Here is a 22,344-nt window from a genome sequence, read left to right on the forward strand (position 1 = left end):
GCCTAGGGCATCATATTGGTTAGGGCCGGCTCTGACTAACTATTTCGTATTCCTGCAATATGTGGCAATAAGAGCTTATAGGGGAGATCTGTGAAGCTTCCTAAATTGCCCGCTGTGTCTCCAGCTTTATAACTTTGACTCTTGATGACTCTGGGATGACTTGCACACCCCAGTTATGTGACCGCTCACAGACGTGTATTTATTTTATGTGTTCTCTGAGCACAGTTGTTGCACCAGGGTTTATCCTGACAAAGGGGATGAATATTGTCAGGGTAATTCTCGATAAAACATTAGGGGTGTTATGTTTGTCCTCATATTGCAAAGAATTTGTGTTATGTAAAATGTAACTAAAATGGCAAGGCAGTGATTGTTTTTTATTGCCACCATATTATTCTATTGCAGTGGTTCTCAAACTCGGTCCTCAGGACCCCACACAGTGCATGTTTTGCAGGTAACCCAGCAAGTGCACAGGTGTATTAATTACTCACTGACACATTTTAAAAGGTCTGCAGGTGGAGCTAATTATGTCACTGGTGATTCTGTGAGGAGACCTGCAAAACATGCACCGTGTGGGGTCCTGAGGACCGAGTTTGAGAACCTGTGTTCTATTGTATTCATTAGTTTCCATTTAGGAGGCATGTGCTGTCTGGGTGCATCTACCTGACCTGTCTGCAGTTAGCCTGTAGTTAATAATCAAGCAATAAGATTGCATTGTGTACTATGGTCTATGTTAAAGAGAGCAATACACAATAACAACTCCTATATGTTGTTCATGTTATGTCATTTAAAATCCTCACTTCTACTAATTTAAAAAAAAAAAATTCTTATTTTAATTAAACGTTTTAAAACAGTTGCTTTGCTAGATTATGTTGCTGAAAGTTGTAGTGTAATCAGTAGCTCATCTCATTTATGGCAGCTGACTGCGACCTTCAGTCGTTCTTAGTCTGAGATCAAGTTCAGTAGTGAATTAAGTGGTTTAACCCCAAACTGTCTGGTTTTCTTTTCTTAATTTAAAAGCCGAACAAGGTCTACACCAGATGTGTCAGATCTGTGACGTAGCGCTTCTTGCAGATGTCTTTTTCCATGTTTGACTCTGAGCCACTTCTGTCACTACTGGTAATACATGGGTGTAGTATGTTATGCCGGTGGTCGGGCTTCCGGCGGCCAGCATACCGGCGCCGGAATCCCGACCGCCGGCATACCGACAGCTGGGCGAGCGCAAATGAGCCCCTTGCGGGCTCGCTGCGCTTGCCACACTGCGGGCATGGTGGCGCACCGCGCTTTCTATTCTCCCTGCAGGGGGGGGGGGCATGGACCCCCAAGAGGGAGAAAAGCTGTCAGTATGCCGGCAGCCGGGATTCCGGCGCCGGTATGCTGGTCGTCGGTATGCTGGTCGTCGGGAGCCCGGCCACCGGCAAACTGAAGACCAGCCCGTTCTATGTAATTGTGTGTAAGGGCCTAATTCAGAGTTGTAGATAATGCTGATCTTTACAGACTATCGGCTGCCTGATAGAGACTCTGCAAAGGTGTTTGTGGCAGTCTCAATAGCAATCCAGGCATCTGTGTAATCTGCATATATTAGAGTATCTGCTGCACATGGGATTGCAGCTGTGAATGCATTACTGTACAACACTGAATCATGCCCTAAATACAGATATGCTAGTGCACACAGGTGTTTCTGATTCATTGTTTTGACTTATTACTGATAAGATAATGTGCGTTCGGATTGAAGGTCAGTGTGACGCCTGTAGGGGCCCTGAAGTGTATCCAGCTGCCCTTCAGTTCTGCAGGGTATTACTGGGCACTAGCTGTTATACAGTCTTTATTTGATAAGTTAAGATCTGGTCTAGTAACTAATATTTTGTAGCAGATGAATAAGTTGAAAACCGATTAATACAATAAAGAACTTGTTGAAATATTTGGGTTATTCTGGACCGTATGGGATATTACTGTAAGGGGATCAGTATGAAATACCTACAATCAAAATCCCGACAAGGTCAAAATACCGACATTTAAAATACTGACGAGGTCATAATACCGACATTTAAAATGTCGACAGGTCAAAAAGTCAACAAAAGTTTTTCATTGCCTTTTTTTGCTTCGGGCACGGTGCCTCGCTGCGCTCGGCACACGATTATATTCCCCCTCCATAACGTATGAACAAGTTGGTTTCAATAAAAAAATCATGAAAAACTAATGTTGACTTTTTGATCTGTCGGTATTTTGACCTTGTCGGTATTTTAAATGTCGTTATTTTGACCTTGTCAGGATTTTGACCATCGGTCAATGGTTGTCGGGATTTTGATTGTAGGTAAATTGACTGCATCCCAGTGTAAGCATCTACATTCCCTATGCACTGGCAAATCCATAATTGGTGCCGTAGAGAGAGAGTCCACATGGAGTCTGCACATGGGCCCCCCTCCTCTGTTAGTCCGCCCCTGCTCTTGTTGGTGTAATGACTGCATAGCATTCCATCTTCATGCCCAGGCGTGTCTAGGAAAGGCCTTGCTACAATCTACTATGTTCACACACGGTATCATGTGAATCAACATGTAGTCATGCCGATAATACTCATTCTCTGTGCACTGCTCCAGCTGCTCCTGAGCACGACACACAGATATCTACCTCATTATTGGATCTTACAAGCAGATAAGACTGTCTCTCTCTTGTTTAGTAAGGCGATGCAGTAGTATATCTGAGCAAGAGACTGCCTCAGTCATATTTTTACAATGCATGTTGTGTATGCAGCTCTGAGGTCCACAGTTATCTACTGGGCACCCATTCACTTTCAGTTATTTTTCCAAAAGCCATAAGTCACTTTCCTGAGCCTTCTCCATGTCCTTATATACTCTGTACAAAGGAATCGTATCCCTTTTATATCACACGACTCACAGGGAACTGGGCACCGTTTCTGTGTGGTAGGTTATCTGATAATCCTTTACTTTTTTTTTACTTTTTTAGGGAATAACTCAAACTGCAAACTACATTTACAGAAGACTTATAAATGATGGGATATTGAATCAGGCTTTCACCATAGCACCCGTAAGTGTTCACCCAAAACATTGTGTAAAAATGCCTGTGCATGTGTCCAGTGGTTTACAGACTGTTTCACTATACGGCCTAGTCTGCCAGTGAAGGCACCATCAGCGCTAGCAGACAGAGGGACTTGCATGTAGGTTCTTGCAAAAAGCATAAATCAGCCTATGGTCCTATGCAACTTATAAGGCGGTATTCAATTCTTTTCACCCCCTTCCACACTCTTTTTGCTTCTGCTGACAGGCGTGGTATCATAATTTCAGCTTGCTATCTCCGGGGTAGCGAGGTGCCCTAACCCTTTACACAGCTAAACCTGATTACTATGGGCGCGATATGCACGATAACGGTGATCACTTTAGAAAGGAGATTGGGCGTGATATATCACTTGAATACCACCCATAGTGTTCTAAATTAAGGTCTGCAGCTATACATTATTGCACATCTGTAATGCTCTCTTTACTTACGTGCTTCTAACACAAGTTGTATGTATGCATGCAGGCGTGTGTGTGTGTGTGTGTGTGTGTGTGTGAAATTATACACTGCTCAAAAAAATAAAGGGAACACTTAAACAACACAATGTAACTCCAAGTCAATCACACTTCTGTGAAATCAAACCTTCCACTTAGGAAGCAACACTGATTGACAATCAATTTCACATGCTGTTGTGCAAATGGAATAGACAACAGGTGGAAATTATAGGCAATTAGCAAGACATCCCCAATAAAGGAGTTGTTCTGCAGGTGGTGACCACAGACCACTTCTCAGCTCCTATGCTTTCTGGCTGATGTTTTGGTCACTTTTGAAAGCTGGCGGTGCTTTCACTCTAGTGGTAGCATGAGACTGACTCTACAAACCACACAAGTGGCTCAGGTAGTGCAGCTCATCCAGGATAGCACATCAATGCGAGCTGTGGCAAGAAGGTTTGCTGTGTCTGTCAGCGTAGTGTCCAGAGCATGTAGGCGCTACCAGGAGACAGGCCAGTACATCAGGAGACGTGGAGGAGGCCATAGGAGGGCAACAACCCAGCAGCAGCCTTTGTGCAAGGAGGAACAGGAGGAGCACTGCCAGAGCCCTGCAAAATGACCTCCAGCAAGCCAAAAATGTGCATGTGTCTACTCAAACGATCAGAAACAGACTCCATGAGGGTGGTATGAGAGCCCGACGTCCACAGGTGGGGGTTGTGCTTACAGCCCAACACCGTACAGGACGTTTGGCATTTGCCAGAGAACACCAAGATTGGCAAATTCGCCACTGTCGCCCTGTGCTCTTCACAGATAAAAGCGGGTTCTCACTGAGCACATGTGACAGAGTCTGGAGACGCCAAGGAGAAAGTTCTGCTGCCTGCAACTTCCTCCAGCATGACCGGTTTGGCAGTGGGTCAGTAATGGTGTGGGGTGGCATTTCTTTGGGGGGGCCGCATAGCCCTCCATGTGCTCGCCAGAGGTAGCCTGACTGCCATTAGGTACCGAGATGAGATCCTCAGACCCCTTGTGAGACCATATGCTGGTGCGGTTGGCCCTGGGTTCCTCCTAATGCAAGACAATGCTAGACCTCATGTGGCTGGAGTGTGTCAGCAGTTCCTGCAAGACGAAGGCATTGATGCTATGGACTGGCCCGCCCGTTCCCCAGACCTGAATCCAATTGAGCACATATGGGACATCATGTCTTGCTCCATCCACCAACGCCATGTTGCACCACTGACGAAGACTGTGATTGGTCGAAACGCATTGGGCGTGGCTACTTGCTGAGGACGTTGTGACGTCACCCGCCGGGTCCGGAGCCGACGAGACAGTTCCAGCTCGACTGAGCACAACACTGACGGTCTTGTGAATTTCACGGAGCTTGGAAGTTTTTACTGCAATGTATGTGGATATTGCTTTTTTCTATATAAAGTGAATGATTTTACATTTACCAGTGCGCTCTCCTGATTTGTTTCTAGCACCAATACCGTTTGCTCCCTGGCTGGGAGCTGGATTGAGCAGCACTGGGACAATAGTTTCAAAGAGACTCTGGAAAACACGGACATGCAGCGCAGGGATTGAATTCTGTTGTTTTATATATATATATATATATATATAATTTCTCTGATGTCCTAAGTGGATGCTGGGACTCCGTAAGGACCATGGGGAATAGCGGCTCCGCAGGAGACTGGGCACAACTAAAGAAAGCTTTAGGACTACCTGGTGTGCACTGGCTCCTCCCACTATGACCCTCCTCCAGACCTCAGTTAGAATCTTGTGCCCAGCTGAGCTGGATGCACACTAGGGGCTCACCTGAGCTCCTAGAAAGAAAGTATATTTAGGTTTTTTATTTTACAGTGAGATCTGCTGGCAACAGACTCACTGCAGCGAGGGACTAAGGGGAGAAGAAGCGAACCTACCTAACAGGTGGTAGTTTGGGCTTCTTAGGCTACTGGACACCATTAGCTCCAGAGGGATCGACCGCAGGACCCGACCTTGGTGTTCGTTCCCGGAGCCGCGCCGCCGGCCCCCTTACAGAGCCAGAAGCAAGAAGTGTTCCGGAAAATCTGCGGCAGAAGACTTCTGTCTTCAACAAGGTAGCGCACAGCACTGCAGCTGTGCGCCATTGCTCCTCATGCACACCTCACACTCCGGTCACTGATGGGTGCAGGTCGCTGGAGGGGGGGGCGCCCTGAGGGCAATATAAGACACCTCGGCTGGCAAATCATCACAATATATAGTCCCAGGGCTATATATGTGATAAATTACCCCTGCCAGAATCCATAAAAAAGCGGGAGAAAAGTCAGCTGAAAAAGGGGCGGGGCTATCTCCCTCAGCACACTGGCGCCATTTTTTCTTCACAGTGCAGCTGGAAGACAGTTTCCCAGGCTCTCCCCTGTAGTTTTCAGGCTCAAAGGGTTAAAAAGAGAGGGGGGGGCACTAAATTTAGGTGCAATATATGTATACAAGCAGCTATTGGGGGAAAAATCACTCAGTTATAGTGTTAATCCCTGCATTATATAGCGCTCTGGTGTGTGCTGGCATACTCTCTCTCTGTCTCCCCAAAGGACTTTGTGGGGTCCTGTCCTCAGTCAGAGCATTCCCTGTGTGTGTGCGGTGTGTCGGTACGGCTGTGTCGACATGTTGGATGAGGAAGGTTACGTGGAGGCGGAGCAGAGGCCGATAAATGGGATGTCGCCCCCTGTGGGGCCGACACCAGAGTGGATGGATAGGTGGAAGGTATTAACCGACAATGTCAACTCCTTACATAAAAGGCTGGATGACGTAACAGCTGTGGGACAGCCGGCTTCTCAGCCCGCGCCTGCCCAGGCGTCTCAAAGGCCATCAGGGGCTCAAAAAACGCCCGTTACCTCAGATGGCAGACACAGATGTCGACACGGAGTCTGACTCCATTGTCGACGAGGTTGAGATATATACACAATCCACTAGGAACATCCGTTACATGATCTCGGCAATGAAAAATGTGTTACACATTTCTGACATGAACCCAAGTACCACATAAAAGGGGTTTTATTTTTGGGGAGAAAAAGCAGCCAGTGTTTTGTTCCCCCATCAGATGAGTGAATGAAGTGTGTAAAGAAGCGTGGGTTCCCCCGATAAGAAACTGGTAATTTCTAAAAAGTTACTGATGGCGTACCCTTTCCCGCCAGAGGATAAGTTACGCTGGGAGATATCCCCTAGGGTGGATAAGGCGCTCACACGTTTGTCAAAAAAGGTGGCACTGCCGTCTTAGGATACGGCCACCTTGAAGGAGCCTGCTAATAAAAAGCAGGAGGCTATCCTGAAGTCTGTATATACACACCCAGGTTCTATACTGAGACCTCCAATTGCCTCAGCATAAATAGTGCTGCTGCAGCGTGGTCTGATACCCTGTCAGATAATATTAATACCCTAGACAGGGATAATATTTTGCTAACATAGAGCATATTAAAGACGTCGTCTTATATATGAAGGATGCACAGAGGGATATTTGCCGGCTGGCATCCAGAATTAATGCAATGTCCATTCTGCCAGGAGGGTATTAGAAACCCGGCAGTGGACAGGTGATGCTGCCTTTAAAAGGCACATGGAGTTTCTGCCTTATAAGGGTGAGGAATTGTTTGGCGATGGTCTCTGGGACCTCGTATCCACAGCAACAGCTGGGAAGAAAAATTTTTACCTCAGGTTTCCTCACAGCCTAAGAAAGCACCGTATTTTCAGGTACAGTCCTTTCGGCTTCAGAAAAGCAAGCGGGTCAAAGGCGCTTCCTTTCTGCACAGAGACAAGGGAAGAAGGAAAAAGCTGCACCAGACAGCCAGTTCCCAGGATCAAAAATCTTCCCCCGCTTCCTCTGAGTCCACCGCATGACGCTGGGGCTCCACAGGTGGAGACAGGTGCGGTGGGGGCGCGTCTCGGGAACTTCAGGTGGATCCCTAGGTTCTGCAAGTAGTATCACAGGGATACAGGCTGGAGTTCGAGGCGACTCCCCCTCGCCGTTACCTCACATCAGCCTTGCCTGCTGCCCTCGGAGAAAGGTAGTACTGGTGGCAATTCACAAGCTGTACTTCCAGCAGGTGAAATCAAGGTACCCCTCCTTCAACAAGGCCGGGGTTACTATTCCAAAATGTTGTGGTACCGAAACCAGACTGTTCGGTGAGACCCATTCTAAAATTGAAATCCTTGAACACTTATATACGAAGGTTCAAGTTCAAAATGGAATCGCTCAGGGCGATTATTGCAAGCCTGGAGAATTTCATGGTATCACTGGACATCAAGGATGCTTACCTGCATGTCCCTATTTACCCTCTTCACCAGGAGTACCTCAAAATTGTGGTACAGGATTGTCATTACCAATTCCAGATGTTGCCGTTGGTCTGTCCCCGGCACCGAGGTATTTACCAAGGTAATGGGCGAAATAATTATCCCGTGCTTGGACGATCTCCTTATAAAGGCGAGGTCCAGGGAGCAGTTGTTCGTCGGAGTAGCACTATCTCGGGAAGTGCTACAACAGCACGGCTGGATTCTGAATATTCCAAAGTCGCAGCTGGTTCCTACGACGCGTGTACTGTTCCTGGGTATGGTTCTGGACACAGAACAGGATAAAAAGGGTTTCTCCCGGAGGAGAAGTCCAAGGAGTTGTCGTCTCTAGACAGAGACCTCCTAATACAAATACAGGTGTCGGTGCATCAATGCACGCGAGCCCTGGGAAAGATGGTAGCTTCTTACGAAGAAATTCCATTCGCCAGGTCCCATGCAAGGATCTTCCAGTGGGATCTGTCGGACAAGTGGTCCGGGTCGCATCTTCAGATGCATCGGCGGATAACCCTGTCTCCAAGGGCCAGGGTGTCGCTGTTGTGGTGGCTGCAGAGTGCTCATCTTCTAGGGGGCCGCAGATTCGGCATACAGGACTGGGTCCTGGTGACCACGGATGCCAGCCTTCGAGGCTGGGGGGCAGTCACACAGGGAAGAAACTTCCAAGGCTATGGAAAAGTCAGGAGACTTCCCTACACATACATATTCTGGAACTAAGGGCCATTTACAATGCCCTAAGTCAGGCTAGGCCCCTGCTTCAACACCGGCCGGTGCTGATCCAGTCAGACAACATCACGGCGGTCGCTCATGTAAACCGACAGGGCGGCACAAGAAGCAGGATGGCGATGGCAGAAGCCACAAGGATTCTCCGATGGGCGGAAAATCATGTGTTAGCACTGTCAGCAGTGTTCATTCCCGGAGTGGACAACTGACAAGCAGACTTTCTCAGAAGACACGACCTCCACCCGGGAGAGTGGGGACTTCATCCAGAAGTCTTCCAAATGATTGTACACCGTTGGGAAAGGCCACAGGTGGACATGATGGCGTCCCGCCTCAACAAAAAGCTACAAAGATATTGCGCCAGGTCAAGGGACCCTCAGGCGATAGCTGTGGACGCTCTGGTAACACCGTGGGTGTACCAGTCGGTGTATGTGTTCCCTTCTCTGCCTCTCTTACCCAGGGTAATGAGAATAATAAGAAGGAGAGGAGTAAGAACTATACTCATTGTTCCGGGTTGGCCAAGAAGAGCTTGGTACCCAGAACTCCAAGAAATGATCTCAGAGGACCCATGGCCTCTGCCGCTCAGACAGGACCTGCTGCAGCAGGGGGCCTGTCTGTTCCAAGACGTACCGCGGCTGCGTTTGTCGGCATGGCGGTTGAACGCCGGATCCTGAAGGAACAGGGCATCCCGGAGGAAGTTATCCCTACGCTATTTAAAGCTAGGAAAGAAGTGAACGCAAACCATTATCACCGCATATGGCGGAAATATGTTGCGTGCTGTGAGGCCAGGAAGGCCCCAAAGGAGGAATTTCAGCTAGGTCGATTTCTGCACTTCCTACAGTCAGAGGTGACTATGGGCCTAAAATTGGGTTCCATTAAGGTCCAGATTTCGGCTCTATCGATTTTCTTCCAAAATAGAACTGGCTTCACTGCCTGAAGTTCAGACTTTTGTTAAGGGAGTGCTGCATAGTCAGCCCCCGTTTGTGCCTCCAGTGGCACCGTGGGATCTCAACGTGGTGTTGGATTTCCTGAAGTCGCATTGGGTTGAACCACTTAAATCCGTGGAGCTACAATACCTCACGTGGAAAGTGGTCATGCTGTGGGCCTTGGCGTCGGCCAGGCGTGTATCAGAATTGTCGGCTTTGTCATACAAAAGCCCTTATCTGTATTTTATATGGATAAGGCGGAATTGAGGACTCGTTCCCTAATCCTTCCTAAGGTGGTATCAGTTTTTCATGTGAACCAACCTATTGTGGTGCCTGCGGCTACTTGGGACTTGGAGGATTCCACGTTTTCTGGACGTATTCAGGGCCCTGAAAAGTATATGTTTCCAGGACGGCTGGAGTCAGGAAAACTGACTCGCTATTTATCCTGTATGCACCCAACAAGCTGGGTGCTCCTGCTTCTAAGCAGACTATTGCTCGCTGGATCTGTAGCACGATTCAACTTGCACATTCTGCGGCTGGACTGCCGCACCCTAAATCTGTAAAAGCCCATTCCACGAGGAAAGTGGGCTCTTCTTGGGCGGCTGCCCGAGGGGTCTCGGCTTTACAACTTTGCCGAGCTGTTACTTGGTCGGGTTCAAACATTTTTGCAAGAGTCTACAAGTTTGATACCCTGGCTGAGGAGGACCTAGAGTTTGCTCATTCGGTGCTGCAGAGTCATCCGCACTCTCCCGCCCGTTTGGGAGCTTTGGTATATTCCCCATGGTCCTTACGGAGTCACAGCATCCAATTAGGACGTCAGAGAAAATAAGATTTTACTCACCGGTAAATCTATTTCTCGTAGTCCGTAGTGGATGCTGGGCGCCCATCCCAAGTGTGCGGATTGTCTGCAATACTTGTTTATAGTTATTGCCTAACTAAAGGGTTATTGTTGAGCCATCTGTTGAGAGGCTCAGTTATATTTCATACTGTTAACTGGGTATACTATCACGAGTTATACGGTGTGATTGGTGTGGCTGGTATGAGTCTTACCCATGATTCAAAATCCTTCCTTATTGTGTCAGCTCTTCCGGGCACAGTATCCTAACTGAGGTCTGGAGGAGGGCCATAGTGGGAGGAGCCAGTGCACACCAGGTAGTCCTAAAGCTTTCTTTAGTTGTGCCCAGTCTCCTGCGGAGCCGCTATTCCCCATGGTCCTTACGGAGTCCCAGCATCCACTACGGACTACGAGAAATAGATTTACCGGTGAGTAAAATCTTATTTTATATATATATATATATATATATATATATATATATATATATATATATATATATATATATATATTACTGTGTGTATGTTTGATCATGTGTATGTATGCTGTGCACAGTACCACCCACTAGGAGCATCCTGATTGCTGAAATACAGCAAGACCATATGAAATCATGCCTTGGTGGCTTATTTTATGCAGATAATGTACAGAAGCCATTGCACTATAACGCATATTTTGTACAGTAAGAAAAAGTCACTATTCCTAGCAAGCATAAGCCGTGTCTTTTTATCAGAAAGCTGGACCAGTCATGTAAGTGTAATATTCCATCACCTATGTTGCACCTAGCATGCCATGTTTTCTGCAGTCTTACTGGAGTCTATTCCTGCTGCTGCTGGTGGTCTTTCATTCCTCATGAGCATTTCTGAGAGCCTTCTCTGTCTTGCAGGAATACAAGCTTGTCATAGTAGGGCATAGCCTGGGTGCTGGGGCAGCATCTGTGTTGGCTATCCAACTTCGGAACTCATTCCCTACACTCAAATGCTATGCATTTTCACCACCAGGGGGCCTTCTGAGGTAAGCTGTCTGATTTATGTTATGCTGTGGTTGTAACAAATGAAGCAGAGCACTTTTTCCCTTGAAAGTGGTTGTGAAGGGTGCAGGGGAAAGATGGGTGCTGGGGGATAAATGTTAGAATTAGGTTAGGGGTTAGGTATAGTAAGAGGTACACTGCTGGTGATTGAGGGAAGGGGGAGACATGGAGACATACACACTGCTGGTGATTGAGGGAAAGAGGGGACATGGAGACATACACAGACACTACTGGTGATTGGACGAAGGGGGGGACATGGAGACATATACACTGTTGGTGAATGGGGGAAGGGGGGGCATGAGACGCACACTGCTGGGGATTGAGGGACAAGAGGGGACATGGAAACATACACACTGCTGGTGATTGGGAGAAGTGGGGACATGGAGACATATATTTTATATATATATATATATATATATATATATACACACACACACACACACACTGCTGAGGATTGAGGGGACATGGAGACATACACACTGCTGGGGATTAGGGGAAGGGGGGCATGGAGACATATACACACTGCTGGGGATTGGAGGAAGTGGGGACATGGAGACATATACACACACACACTGCTGGGGATTGAGGAAAAGAGGGGACATGGAGACATACACACACACACACTCTGTTGGGGATTAGGGGAAGGGGGGGACATGGAGACATACACACTGCAGGGGATTAGGGGAAGGGGGGACATGGAGACATGCGCGCACACACACTGCTAGGGATTGGGGGAAGTGGGCACATGGAGACATACACACACAGCTGGGGATTGAGGGAAAGAGGGGACATGGAGACATACACACACACACACACACACACACACACACACACACTCTCTGTTGGGGATTAGGGGAAGGGGGGACATGGAGACATATACACTGCTGGTGATTGGGGGGAAGGGGGGGACATGGGACACACACACTGCTGGGGATTGGGGAAAGAGGGGACATGGAGACATACACACACACACACACTGCTGGGGATTGGGGAAAGAGGGGACATGGAGACATACACACACACACTGCTGGGGATTAGAGGAAGGGGGGACATGGAGACATGCGCGCACACACACACTGCTGGGGATTGGAGGAAGTGGGGACATGGAGACATATACACACACACTGCTGGGGTTTGAGGAAAAGAGGGGACATGGAGAAATACACACACACACACACACTCTGTTGGGGATTAGGGGAAGGGGGGACATGGAGACATATACACTGCTTGTGATTGGGGGGAAGGGGGGGACATGAGACAAACACTGCTGGGTATTGAGGAAAGAGGGGACATGGAGACATACACACACACACACACTGCTGGGGATTAGGGGAAGGGAGGACATGGAGACATACACACACACTGCTGGAGATTAGGGGAAGGGGGGACATGGAGACATACACACACACACACACACACACACACACTGCTGGGGATTAGGGGAAGGGGGGACATGGAGACATACACACACACACACTGCTGGGGATTAGGGGAAGGGGGGACATGGAGACATGCACACACACTGCTGGTGATTGAGGGAAGGGGGAGACATGGAGACATACACACACTAGTGATTGAGGGAAGGGGGAGACAAGGAGACATATACACTGCAGGTAATTGGGGGGAAGGGGGGGACATGGAGACATATACACTGCTGGTGATTGGGGGAAGGGGGGGGGGACACAATACACACACACCACTGGGGATTGGGTGATTGAAGGGAAAGAGGGGACATGGAGACCCACACACACTGCTGGGGATTAGGGGAAGGGGGGACATGGAGACATGCACACACACTACTGGTGATTGGGGGAAGGGGGGGACATGGAGACATATACACAACTGCTGGTGTTTGGGGGAAGGAGGGGGTCTTGGAGAAATGCACACAACTGCTGGTGTTTGGGGGAAGGGGGGGGGTCATGGAGAAATGCATACAACTGCTGGTGATTGGGGAAAGGAGTTGGAATGGAGACATGCACCCACTCTGCTGGTGATTGGGGGTGGAGGGGTCATTATTATTATTATTATTCTCTATTTATATGGTGCCACAAGGGTTCCGCAGCGCCCAATTACAGAGTACATAAATAATCAAACAGGAAAACAGCAACTTACAGTTGATGACAGTATAGGACAAGTACAGGGTAAATAAACATACTTATTCCAGTGTCATCTGCTGATGTAACTATCAGGTGGCAGAAGACTGCTGGATGTGGTATAGTTGAAGATCTTTAAAGTAAGACAAAGGATAAGCACATGAGGGAAAAGGGCCCTGCTCGTGAGAGCTTACAATCTAAAGGGGAGGGGTAGACAGACAGGGGTGATACAGATGGGGTACATAGAGAATGTGGAACAGAGGCTTAGGATGAGATTTGACTGGGTTTGGTGAAGAAGTGGGTCTTGAGAGCCCGTTTGAAGTTTTGTAGAGAGGTGGAGAGTCTGAGGGGGAGAGGTAGGGAATTCCAGAGAAGTGGTGCAGCACGTAAAAAGTCTTGGAGGTAGGAGTGGGAGGAAGTAATCCGTAGGCAGGAGAGTCGTCGTGCATTAGCAGAGCGAAGAGGACAGGTGGGAGTGTAAAGGGAGATAAGGTCAGAGATGTAGATGGGAGAGGAGTGGGTGAGGGCTTTGTAAGCGAGTGTGAGAAGCTTGAAATGGATTCTGAAAGGGAAGGGGAGCCAGTGAAGGTCTAGTAGGAGAGGAGAGGTAGACGTAGTGCGTTTGGTGAGGAAAATGAGCCGGGCAGCAGCATTGAGGACAGATTGGAGTGGAGAGAGGTGTTTCTCAGGAATGCCAGTCAGGAGGAGATTACAGTAGTCCAGTCTGGAGATGACCAGTGAGTGGATAAGAGTCTTAGTAGCATCCTGGGTCAGAAAGGGTCTGATCCTGAAAATATTTTTTAGATGAAAACGGCAGGTTTGTGAGAGGTGCTGAATTTGTGGTTTGAAGGAGAGGGAGGAGTCAAGGATTACTCCAAGACAGCGCACTTGGGGGCTAGAGGAGATAGTAGTGCCATCAATAGATAATGAGATTGTAGGAGGTGAGGTTATGCGGGAGGGAGGGAAGATGATCAGCTCGGTCTTAGACATGTTAAGTTTAAGAAAGCGCTGGGACATCCAGGAAGAGGTAGCAGAGAGACAGTTGAAGATACGAGTGAGGAGAGCAGGGGAGAGGTCTGGAGAGGAAAGATAGATTTGGGTGTCATCAGCATAGAGATGATATTGGAAGCCAAAAGAACTAATGAGCTTACCTAGTGAGGATGTATAGAGAGAGAAGAGAAGAGGACCAAGGACAGAACCTTGGAGTACACCTACAGTTAGTGGAAGTGAGGCGGAGGTGGAGTCATGAGAGGAGACAGAGAATGAACGGTCAGAGAGGTAGGAAGACAGCCAAGAGAGGGCAGTGTCACGCAGACCAATGGAGTGAAGGATTTGCAGTAGGAGAGGATGGTCCACAGTGTCAAAAGCAGCAGAGAGATCAAGTAGAATAAGTATAGAGTAGTGCCCCTTAGATTTAGCAGCATGGAGGTCATTGCATACTTTTGTAAGGGCAGTTTCAGTGGAGTGGAGAGGACGGAAGCCAGACTGGAATGGGTCAAGTAGTGAGTGTGAGGAAAGAAAGGAAATAAGGTGGTTGTAGACAATACGCCAAGGAGTTTGGAGGCAAAAGGGAGGAGAGAGATGGGTCGGTAGTTGGAGAGAGTGTTTGGATCAAGGGTAGGTTTTTTTAAGAATAGGAGAGATGAGTGCATGCTTGAAGGCAGAGGGGACAGTGCCTGATGAGAGGGAGAGATGGGAACAAGCAGAAGGAGAGAGGTAGCGGAGGAGGCGGGAAGGGATAGGGTCAAGTGGGGAGGTGGTGAGGGGACAGGAATGAATGAGGGCCATGACTTCCTCTCCAGATGCATGGGAGAAAGATGTCAGAGTTGGTTGGAGGGATGGGGAGGGGGTGTTAAGGGATGAGAGAAAGCTGGTTACTGATGGTCTGGTGTGATGTGATGTCCTTACGTATGGAGTCAATTTTGGATGTGAAGTAAGTGGTAAAGTCAAGAGCATAGAGTGAGGAAGGGAGACGAGGTGGAGGTGGGCAGAGGAGTGAGTTGAGAGTGGCAAAGAGGCGTCGGGGGTTGGAAGACTGGGAGGAGATGGGGTTCTTGAAGTATGACTGTTTAGCAAGAGAAAGGGCAGCACTGAAGGATGAGAGCATAAGTTTGAAATGGAGGAAGTCTGCCTTAGAGCGTGATTTCCTCCAGTGACACTCAGCAGTACGTGAGCATTTTTGCAGATATCTGGTGCATTTGGTGTGCCAGGGTTGAGGTGTTAATTTGCGAGGGTGAATAGTGGTTGGTGGAGCAACAGAGTCAAGAGCAGAAGTGAGACACACACATTGCTTGTGATTGGGGGAAGGGGGGCGTTGAAACATAGTATCTGACGGTAGCTAAAAACCGCTTGGCCCATCTACTCTGCTCATGTACATACAGTATACTCACACACTAGGGTTATTTTTTATTGGTAGTCAATTAACTTACCGGTTTATTTTAAAATGGTTGGAGGAAACCAGAGTACCCTGAGGAAACCCACGCAAGCACAAGGAGACCTCAGTGCTGTGAGGCAGTAATGCGTACCAATACACCTTTTATACAAAGGGATAAAGCGTGGTAGCCGTATCCACTTTACTGCTTTATTCCATGCCCTAAATTATGTTGGGCCAGGCTATATACACAACCGCAGATTTAGCCTCCCTCAAACATTAATCCAATGCTCTAACTGGTTTTCATCCATTTAAAGTAAGGTGTTCTGGGGTGTGGATTATTAGATCTACACTAAAAAGGTCTACAGTCAATAGGTCTGCCACTAATGGTCGACAGGGTCCAAAGGTCGACATAGAATAGTTAGGACATGGAAATGATCGACACAAAAAAAGGCAGACCCTTTTTTTTTTTTGTGGGGGGGGGGGGTCACTTATTTCTGTCAGCCACTGGAGGACACTGGCACAACTTCAAGACCGTGGGTGATGATGGCTTTACAGGGAGCTGGCAGTTTAAATAATCAAAGACGTGAAACCGGCTCCTCCCCCTCTATCCCCCATCATCCCCCAGTTTTGAATTTGTGCCAAGGGAACCGGTCACACTAACTGAGCTCCAGCTCAGTATCGACTTTCCTTTTTTTAATTTTAATTTCCTGATTTTATTCTACAAGGGTCTTTCCCTCGGCCTCAGGAGACCCTTCGCCACTTAAATTTGAGAAGTGGTGTCCGGGTTTTCCAGGAGCAGCTTCACGCTGCATAGGAGTACAGCGCCTAATGAAGAAGCACTGTCCTTCCACAGTAGCCACATCCTCCTGAGGCTCCAGAAGACAGGTGAGTGTGATCACTCTCCTACACAGCGACCAGCCCCCCTCCCTACTGCCTTGCAGTATCCACTCTCCTACTCAGCGCCTGCATCCTGGGCACAGCGGCCAGCACTCCCCACCTCCTGCCTTGCAGTATTCAGTAGTGCTGCTATAGACATCAAGTCCCGGCACAGGGGCGCCCACAGGCTCCCTGCCGGGACCACACACTGGTGTACACACAGTCGCGGCGTAGTGAAATCCTCCACTACCATTCTACCATATACAGCATTGATAGCGCTATCGCAGTCACGTGGAACACAGCAGGGGCTCGGATACTGCAGTACAGCTGGCAGCGGCGGAGGCGCAATGCTGCTGAGCTTCAGTATACACGCTAAGCTCAAAACACAGCAGCAGCTCATTAAAAGATTTCAGGCACCCACTCAAGATGGTGTTTATAGACCTAGGCTCCACTGGGGCAGAGACTGATGTGAATGAGCAAAATATTCTCTGTAAGGCGCTGCGGAATATGTGTGCGCTATATAAATAACTGGTAATAAATAATAGTTGAGTTTGGGTGCCAGTACATGGAGGGGGGTGGAGTTGGCGGTCCTTTCAGCCTGTCAATTACTTCATAATGTGCCTTTCTCAGCTAGGCAGATTTTTAACTGGTAACATCGTTATCTATTTCCTCAGGAATCAGCAGTGTTTACAAGACAGGTACACGTTCCTCCACACTGCCAGAAACTTGAAAGCCTGCACATAAAATACAGGCTGGTGGCTTAGAGGGTTTAGAATAGGGGAATACTACAAATATCTATCCTTCTGATATTTCTCTCTCTCTCTTTCTCTCCCTGTTTGTACTATTGCGAATGCCCGTGTGAATTGTATGTGTCTCTACTCTGTCCGTCACAATGGCAGGCAAGGGACCAGTGTATAAGGCGTCACAAAAATTATTATCTGTGTGAAATATAAAAAAAAAAAAAAAAACTCTCACACAGTTGATTCCTCCCTGTGTGAAGCATGCGCTTAGGAGGTTGTCTCAATTAACTCGTCCCAAGACGCTATTTTTCCCCCCTGGGTGGCAGAGCCACAAGATACTGAGGTGGTTGCTTACGAAGGACTCCAGAGACACTGAGGTAGACCCCTCAAAATGATTTAACTCCCCTTTCTATTTCTACAAAACATATTGGGTAGCAGGACTAACCAAGTCAGTTGAGGGTCACACAAAACGTTTGGGTACGTCCAGTAAGCACCACAGACAGTTTATAAGAGTAAAGCATGTCCTGTACCGCCAAATCTTCAGTCGGATGAACCAGGAGATTAACTTCTCTCTCAGAATGGAGCTGAAAGGGATGGTCGTGATGAAATCACTGACGCGGAGGACTAAGTTTCTCCAGAATCTTCTCAGGGGGTTGAACCTTTTACTTGACAATAAGACATTTTTTAAATATTTCTAAAACTACACGGATTATGGAGATATTGCCTTATTTGGTAGAAAACAGCGGTCATCGGTCACTTACTCCTTTTCAAACAAGCTGGATGATCAGCTGTCGGAGCTCTGGAAAAACCCGGACAAACTGTTTCAGATGCCTAAGAGATTCCTAAGTATTTATCCATTTCCTTTGAGTATGACGGATAAATGAGGAAAGTCACCTCAGGTGGACTCCTCTCCAGGCCGTCAAAGAAGACTGCATTAGCTGTCCCGGGTGCAACTTCCTTGAAAGACCCGTTGGACCGGAAATTGGACACCATGCTGAAATCTATATATTCGGCCGCAGGTGTCTCACTTAGACCAGCTTTGGAAGGACTCACAAGGTAGTGATCCTAGCGGAACATATTAAGGAATCGGTTATATATTTAGGGGAAGCGGCTAGAGATATCGGCCATGTGAATTCGAGGATCTCTGCATCAAGTTTTGCAGCCAGAAGAGCCCTTTGGCTAAGGTCATGGCAGGTAGACATGGAGTCTAAGAGAGCGAAGGAAGCACTTCCGTTTACAGGTGACATTCTTTTTGGAAAAGAACTACACACGTTAATTTTACAGGCTACGGGTGGTAAATCTACTTTCTTGTCAACCCTTCCACCACCTCCTAAACGCTCTTATGCTGGAACTTCCTTTAGGTCCTTTCGTTCCTCTCGATTTTTTAGAGAACGCAGAAGAACTACACACTTCCGAGGTAGAGGTCATGGCAAGCAACCAGCTGTTTCTTGTCATCAAGACCCAAAGTCTACAGAAAAGACCATGGCATGACGGTCTCCCTTCCCCCCAGGGCCCAAGTATGGTGGGTGCATGGCTTCGAAAATTTCAAGATGCCTGGTTCAAAATTTACGACAACGCGTGGATTCCTATTATTATTATTATTATTATTATTTATTATTATTATTATTATCCTTTATTTATATGGCGCCACAAGGGTTCCACAGCGCCCAATTACATACAGAGTACATAAACAAATATTCAAGGCAGGAAAACAGCAACTTACAGTTGACGACAATATAGGACAAGTACAGGGTAAATATCGCTACATCAGCAGATGACACTGGAATAAGTATCAGGTGGCAGAAGACTGCTGGATTTGGTGCAGTTGAATATTATTAGAGTAAGAAAAGGATAAGCACATGAGGGAAGAGGGCCCTGCTCGTGAGAGCTTACATTCTAAAAGGGAGGGGTAGACAGACAGGGGTGATACAGATGGGGACATAGAGAGCATGGAACAGAGGTTTAGGATGAGATTTGGCTGGGTTTGGTGAAGAAGTGGGTCTTGAGAGCCCGTTTGAAGTTTTGTAGAGAGGTGGAGAGTCTGAGGGGGAGAGGTAGGGAATTCCAGAGAAGTGGTGCAGCACGTGAAAAATCTTGGAGGTAGGAGTGGGAGGAAGTAATCCGTAGGCAGGAGAGTCGGCGTGCATTAGCAGAGCGAAGAGGACGTGTGGGAGTGTAAAGGGAGATAAGGTCAGAGATGTAGATGGGAGAGGAGTGGGTGAGGGCTTTGTAAGCAAGTGTGAGAAGCTTCAAATGGATTCTGAAAGGGAAGGGGAGCCAATGAAGGTCTAGTAAGAGAGGAGAGGTGGATGTAGTGCGTTTGGTGAGGAAAATGAGCCGGGCAGCAGCATTGAGGATGTCTCCCTAGATTTCGAAGCTTTGCTGCCAAAGTAATATTTTACAAGGTGTCTTTGAATTCTTCTGGACAAACGTTTTGCCCTTCAAGGTGCAATACAGACCTTAGTGGAAACGGCAGTGCTAATGCCTGTACCACTGCTTCAAAGAAAGAAGGGTTACTATTCCAATCGTTAAATCCGTTTCTGACTTCTTACCGGTTCAAAATAGAATCGCTCAACTTGGTGATTTCAAGCCTGGAATGCAAGGAATTTATGATATCTCAGACATCAAGGATGCGTAACTCCATATTCCGATCTGGGATCCTCACCAAGCATTTCTCAGGTTGCGATTAAACAAGATCATTTTTAGTTCAGAGCCTTACCATTCGGACTGTCCACAGCACCCAGAGTATTTACCAAGGTCATGTCAGTGATGATTGCTCACCTCAGATCGTTAGGAGTCACAATAATACCATACTTCCTCAAAGCTCCATTCGATCACATTCTACAGGAGCATGCTCTATTAACATCCAATGTGTTGGTAGAGCACGGATGGATAGTTAATTTTCGGAAATCTGACCGTCAGCCGTCAAAAACGTATCCAGTGTCTCGGTGTGATCTTAAACACCAACTTTACAGAGAGTCTTCTTACTGCAAGACAAAGCTCTGAGTATACAAAGATTAGTCCAGGCTGTTCTCAAGCCACGGCTGGTATCAGTCCATTTATGCATTCATATGCTGGGGAAAAGGGTAGCGGCCTTTGAAACTCTGGAGTTCGGCCGTTTCCATTCACATCCCTTCCAGCTGGACCTTTTACGTCAATGGTCGGAGTCGAATCTGCACCTTTAACTGTTGGTACGTCTAAAACCAGAGACACGAATATCTCTTCTTTAGTGGCTCCAACTGCACAATCTCACTGCGGACAGGCGGTTCGGTATATGGGACTGGACGCTTCTAACGACGGACGCCAGCCTCAGAGGATGGGGCGTGGTTGTGTTGGACTTCCATATTCAGTGCCACTGTGCTCCTCAAGAATCACTGTTGCCAATAAATGAGAGCAATCTACAATGCGCTAGTACAAGCTGCACACATGAACTGAGAGCAATCTACAATGCGCTAGTACAAGCTGCACACATTCTTTGGTCCACTGCGCTAAAGGTTCAATCAGACAACACGACTGCTGTAGCGTACGTAAACAAACAAGGCAGAACTCGCAGTCGCATAGCGATGCGAGAGGTGACACGCATTATCCAGTGGGCAGAACGCAATGAGTCATTCACTCTGCAGTGTTCATTCCAGGAGTGGACAATTGGGAAGCCGACTGACTCAGCCGAGTGGACAATTGGGAAGCCGACTATTCCAAGAGAATGAGCACTTTACCCAGCGGTGTTCGAAGCCCTGATACAACGCTGGGGCTGTCCAGAGGTGGATCTCATGGCGTCTCGACTGAATCATCCGCTTCCTCTACACGTTTCCGGAACACGGGATCCTCAAGCAGATGCTGTGGACACTTTGGCCGTGCCTTGGCCGTACGAGCTAGTATACGTGTTTCCTCCATTCCCTCTTTTGTCTCGGATCTTCAAGACAATCAAATGAGAGCCACTCATGGTGATCCTGGTGGCACCAGATTGGCCTCGGAGGAGTTGGTTTTCAGACCCGCGCTCTCTTCTAGTGGACGATCCCTGGCCTCTTCCTCTGCATCCAGATCTACTGCAACAACGACCCTTCGTGCATCCAGACTTACCACGACTATGTTTAACAGGATGGCTATTGAGGCAGACATCCTAAAACGCAAAGGGGTTCCAGAAGGTGTGATTCCTACAATGTTGCGGGCACAGAAACTAGTGACGCAGCCCACTATCATCACATCTGGTGGTCTTATATCTCTTTCTGTGACCGAAAGGGGTTTCCATTGATTCCGTTCGTCTCTCACAATTCTTGCTATTTCTTTAAGCAGGTTTGGATTCCGGACTCCGTCTAGGATCCTGAAAGTTCAGGTATCTGCTTTATCGATTTTCTTTCAGAAACGCCTAGTACTCCTGCCGGATGTGCTAAACTTTTCTACAAGCTGTTTTGCGAGTACAGCCTCCGTTTGTTCCACCTACAGCTCCTGGGGATTTAAATCTTGTGCTGGATTTTCTTCAGTCATCCTATTTTGAGTTCTTGGATGAAGCAGACATTAAATATCTTACTTGGAAAATGTTTTTTCTACTAGCCATAGCTTCAGCCTGGAGGGTATCTGAATTGAGTGCCTTGTATTTCAAACCTCCCTACTTGATTTTTCATCCTGATAGGGCGGAGTTATGAACAGATGCTTCCTTTCTTCCTAAGGTCGTGTGGGTTTTTCATATCGTCCTATAGTGGTACCATCCTTACAGGAAGATTCTGCAACTCCTTCTACTCTGGATGTAGTGGGAACTTTGAAGATTTACATAGATCGTACAGCATCTTTATGGAAGTCTGATGCTTTCTTCGTACTTTATGATCTCCCACTTCGGGGGTGGCCTGCTACTAAACAGACCATAGCCCGCTGGATTTGGTTGACAATTCGTCAAGCCTATCTCCACCAGTTTAGACGACCTCCATTATCCATTGCTGCCGACTACACGCTC

General features: G+C 47.7%; 1 protein-coding gene across 2 annotated transcripts in view; it reads left to right on the plus strand.

The window, feature by feature from the left end:
- Positions 1–22,344, plus strand: part of DAGLB (diacylglycerol lipase beta) — a 128,939-nt gene that overhangs the window by 96,604 nt on the left and 9,991 nt on the right. For both annotated transcript variants that reach the window (XM_063934464.1, XM_063934463.1), the window contains exons 10-11: positions 2,962–3,042; positions 11,170–11,297. In XM_063934464.1, coding sequence (XP_063790534.1) covers positions 2,962–3,042; positions 11,170–11,297 — 209 coding nt within the window. The remainder of the gene's footprint in view (positions 1–2,961; positions 3,043–11,169; positions 11,298–22,344) is intronic.

This window comes from Pseudophryne corroboree, chromosome 7 (assembly GCF_028390025.1).
Source record: "Pseudophryne corroboree isolate aPseCor3 chromosome 7, aPseCor3.hap2, whole genome shotgun sequence".
Taxonomy (NCBI): Eukaryota; Metazoa; Chordata; class Amphibia; order Anura; family Myobatrachidae; genus Pseudophryne; species Pseudophryne corroboree.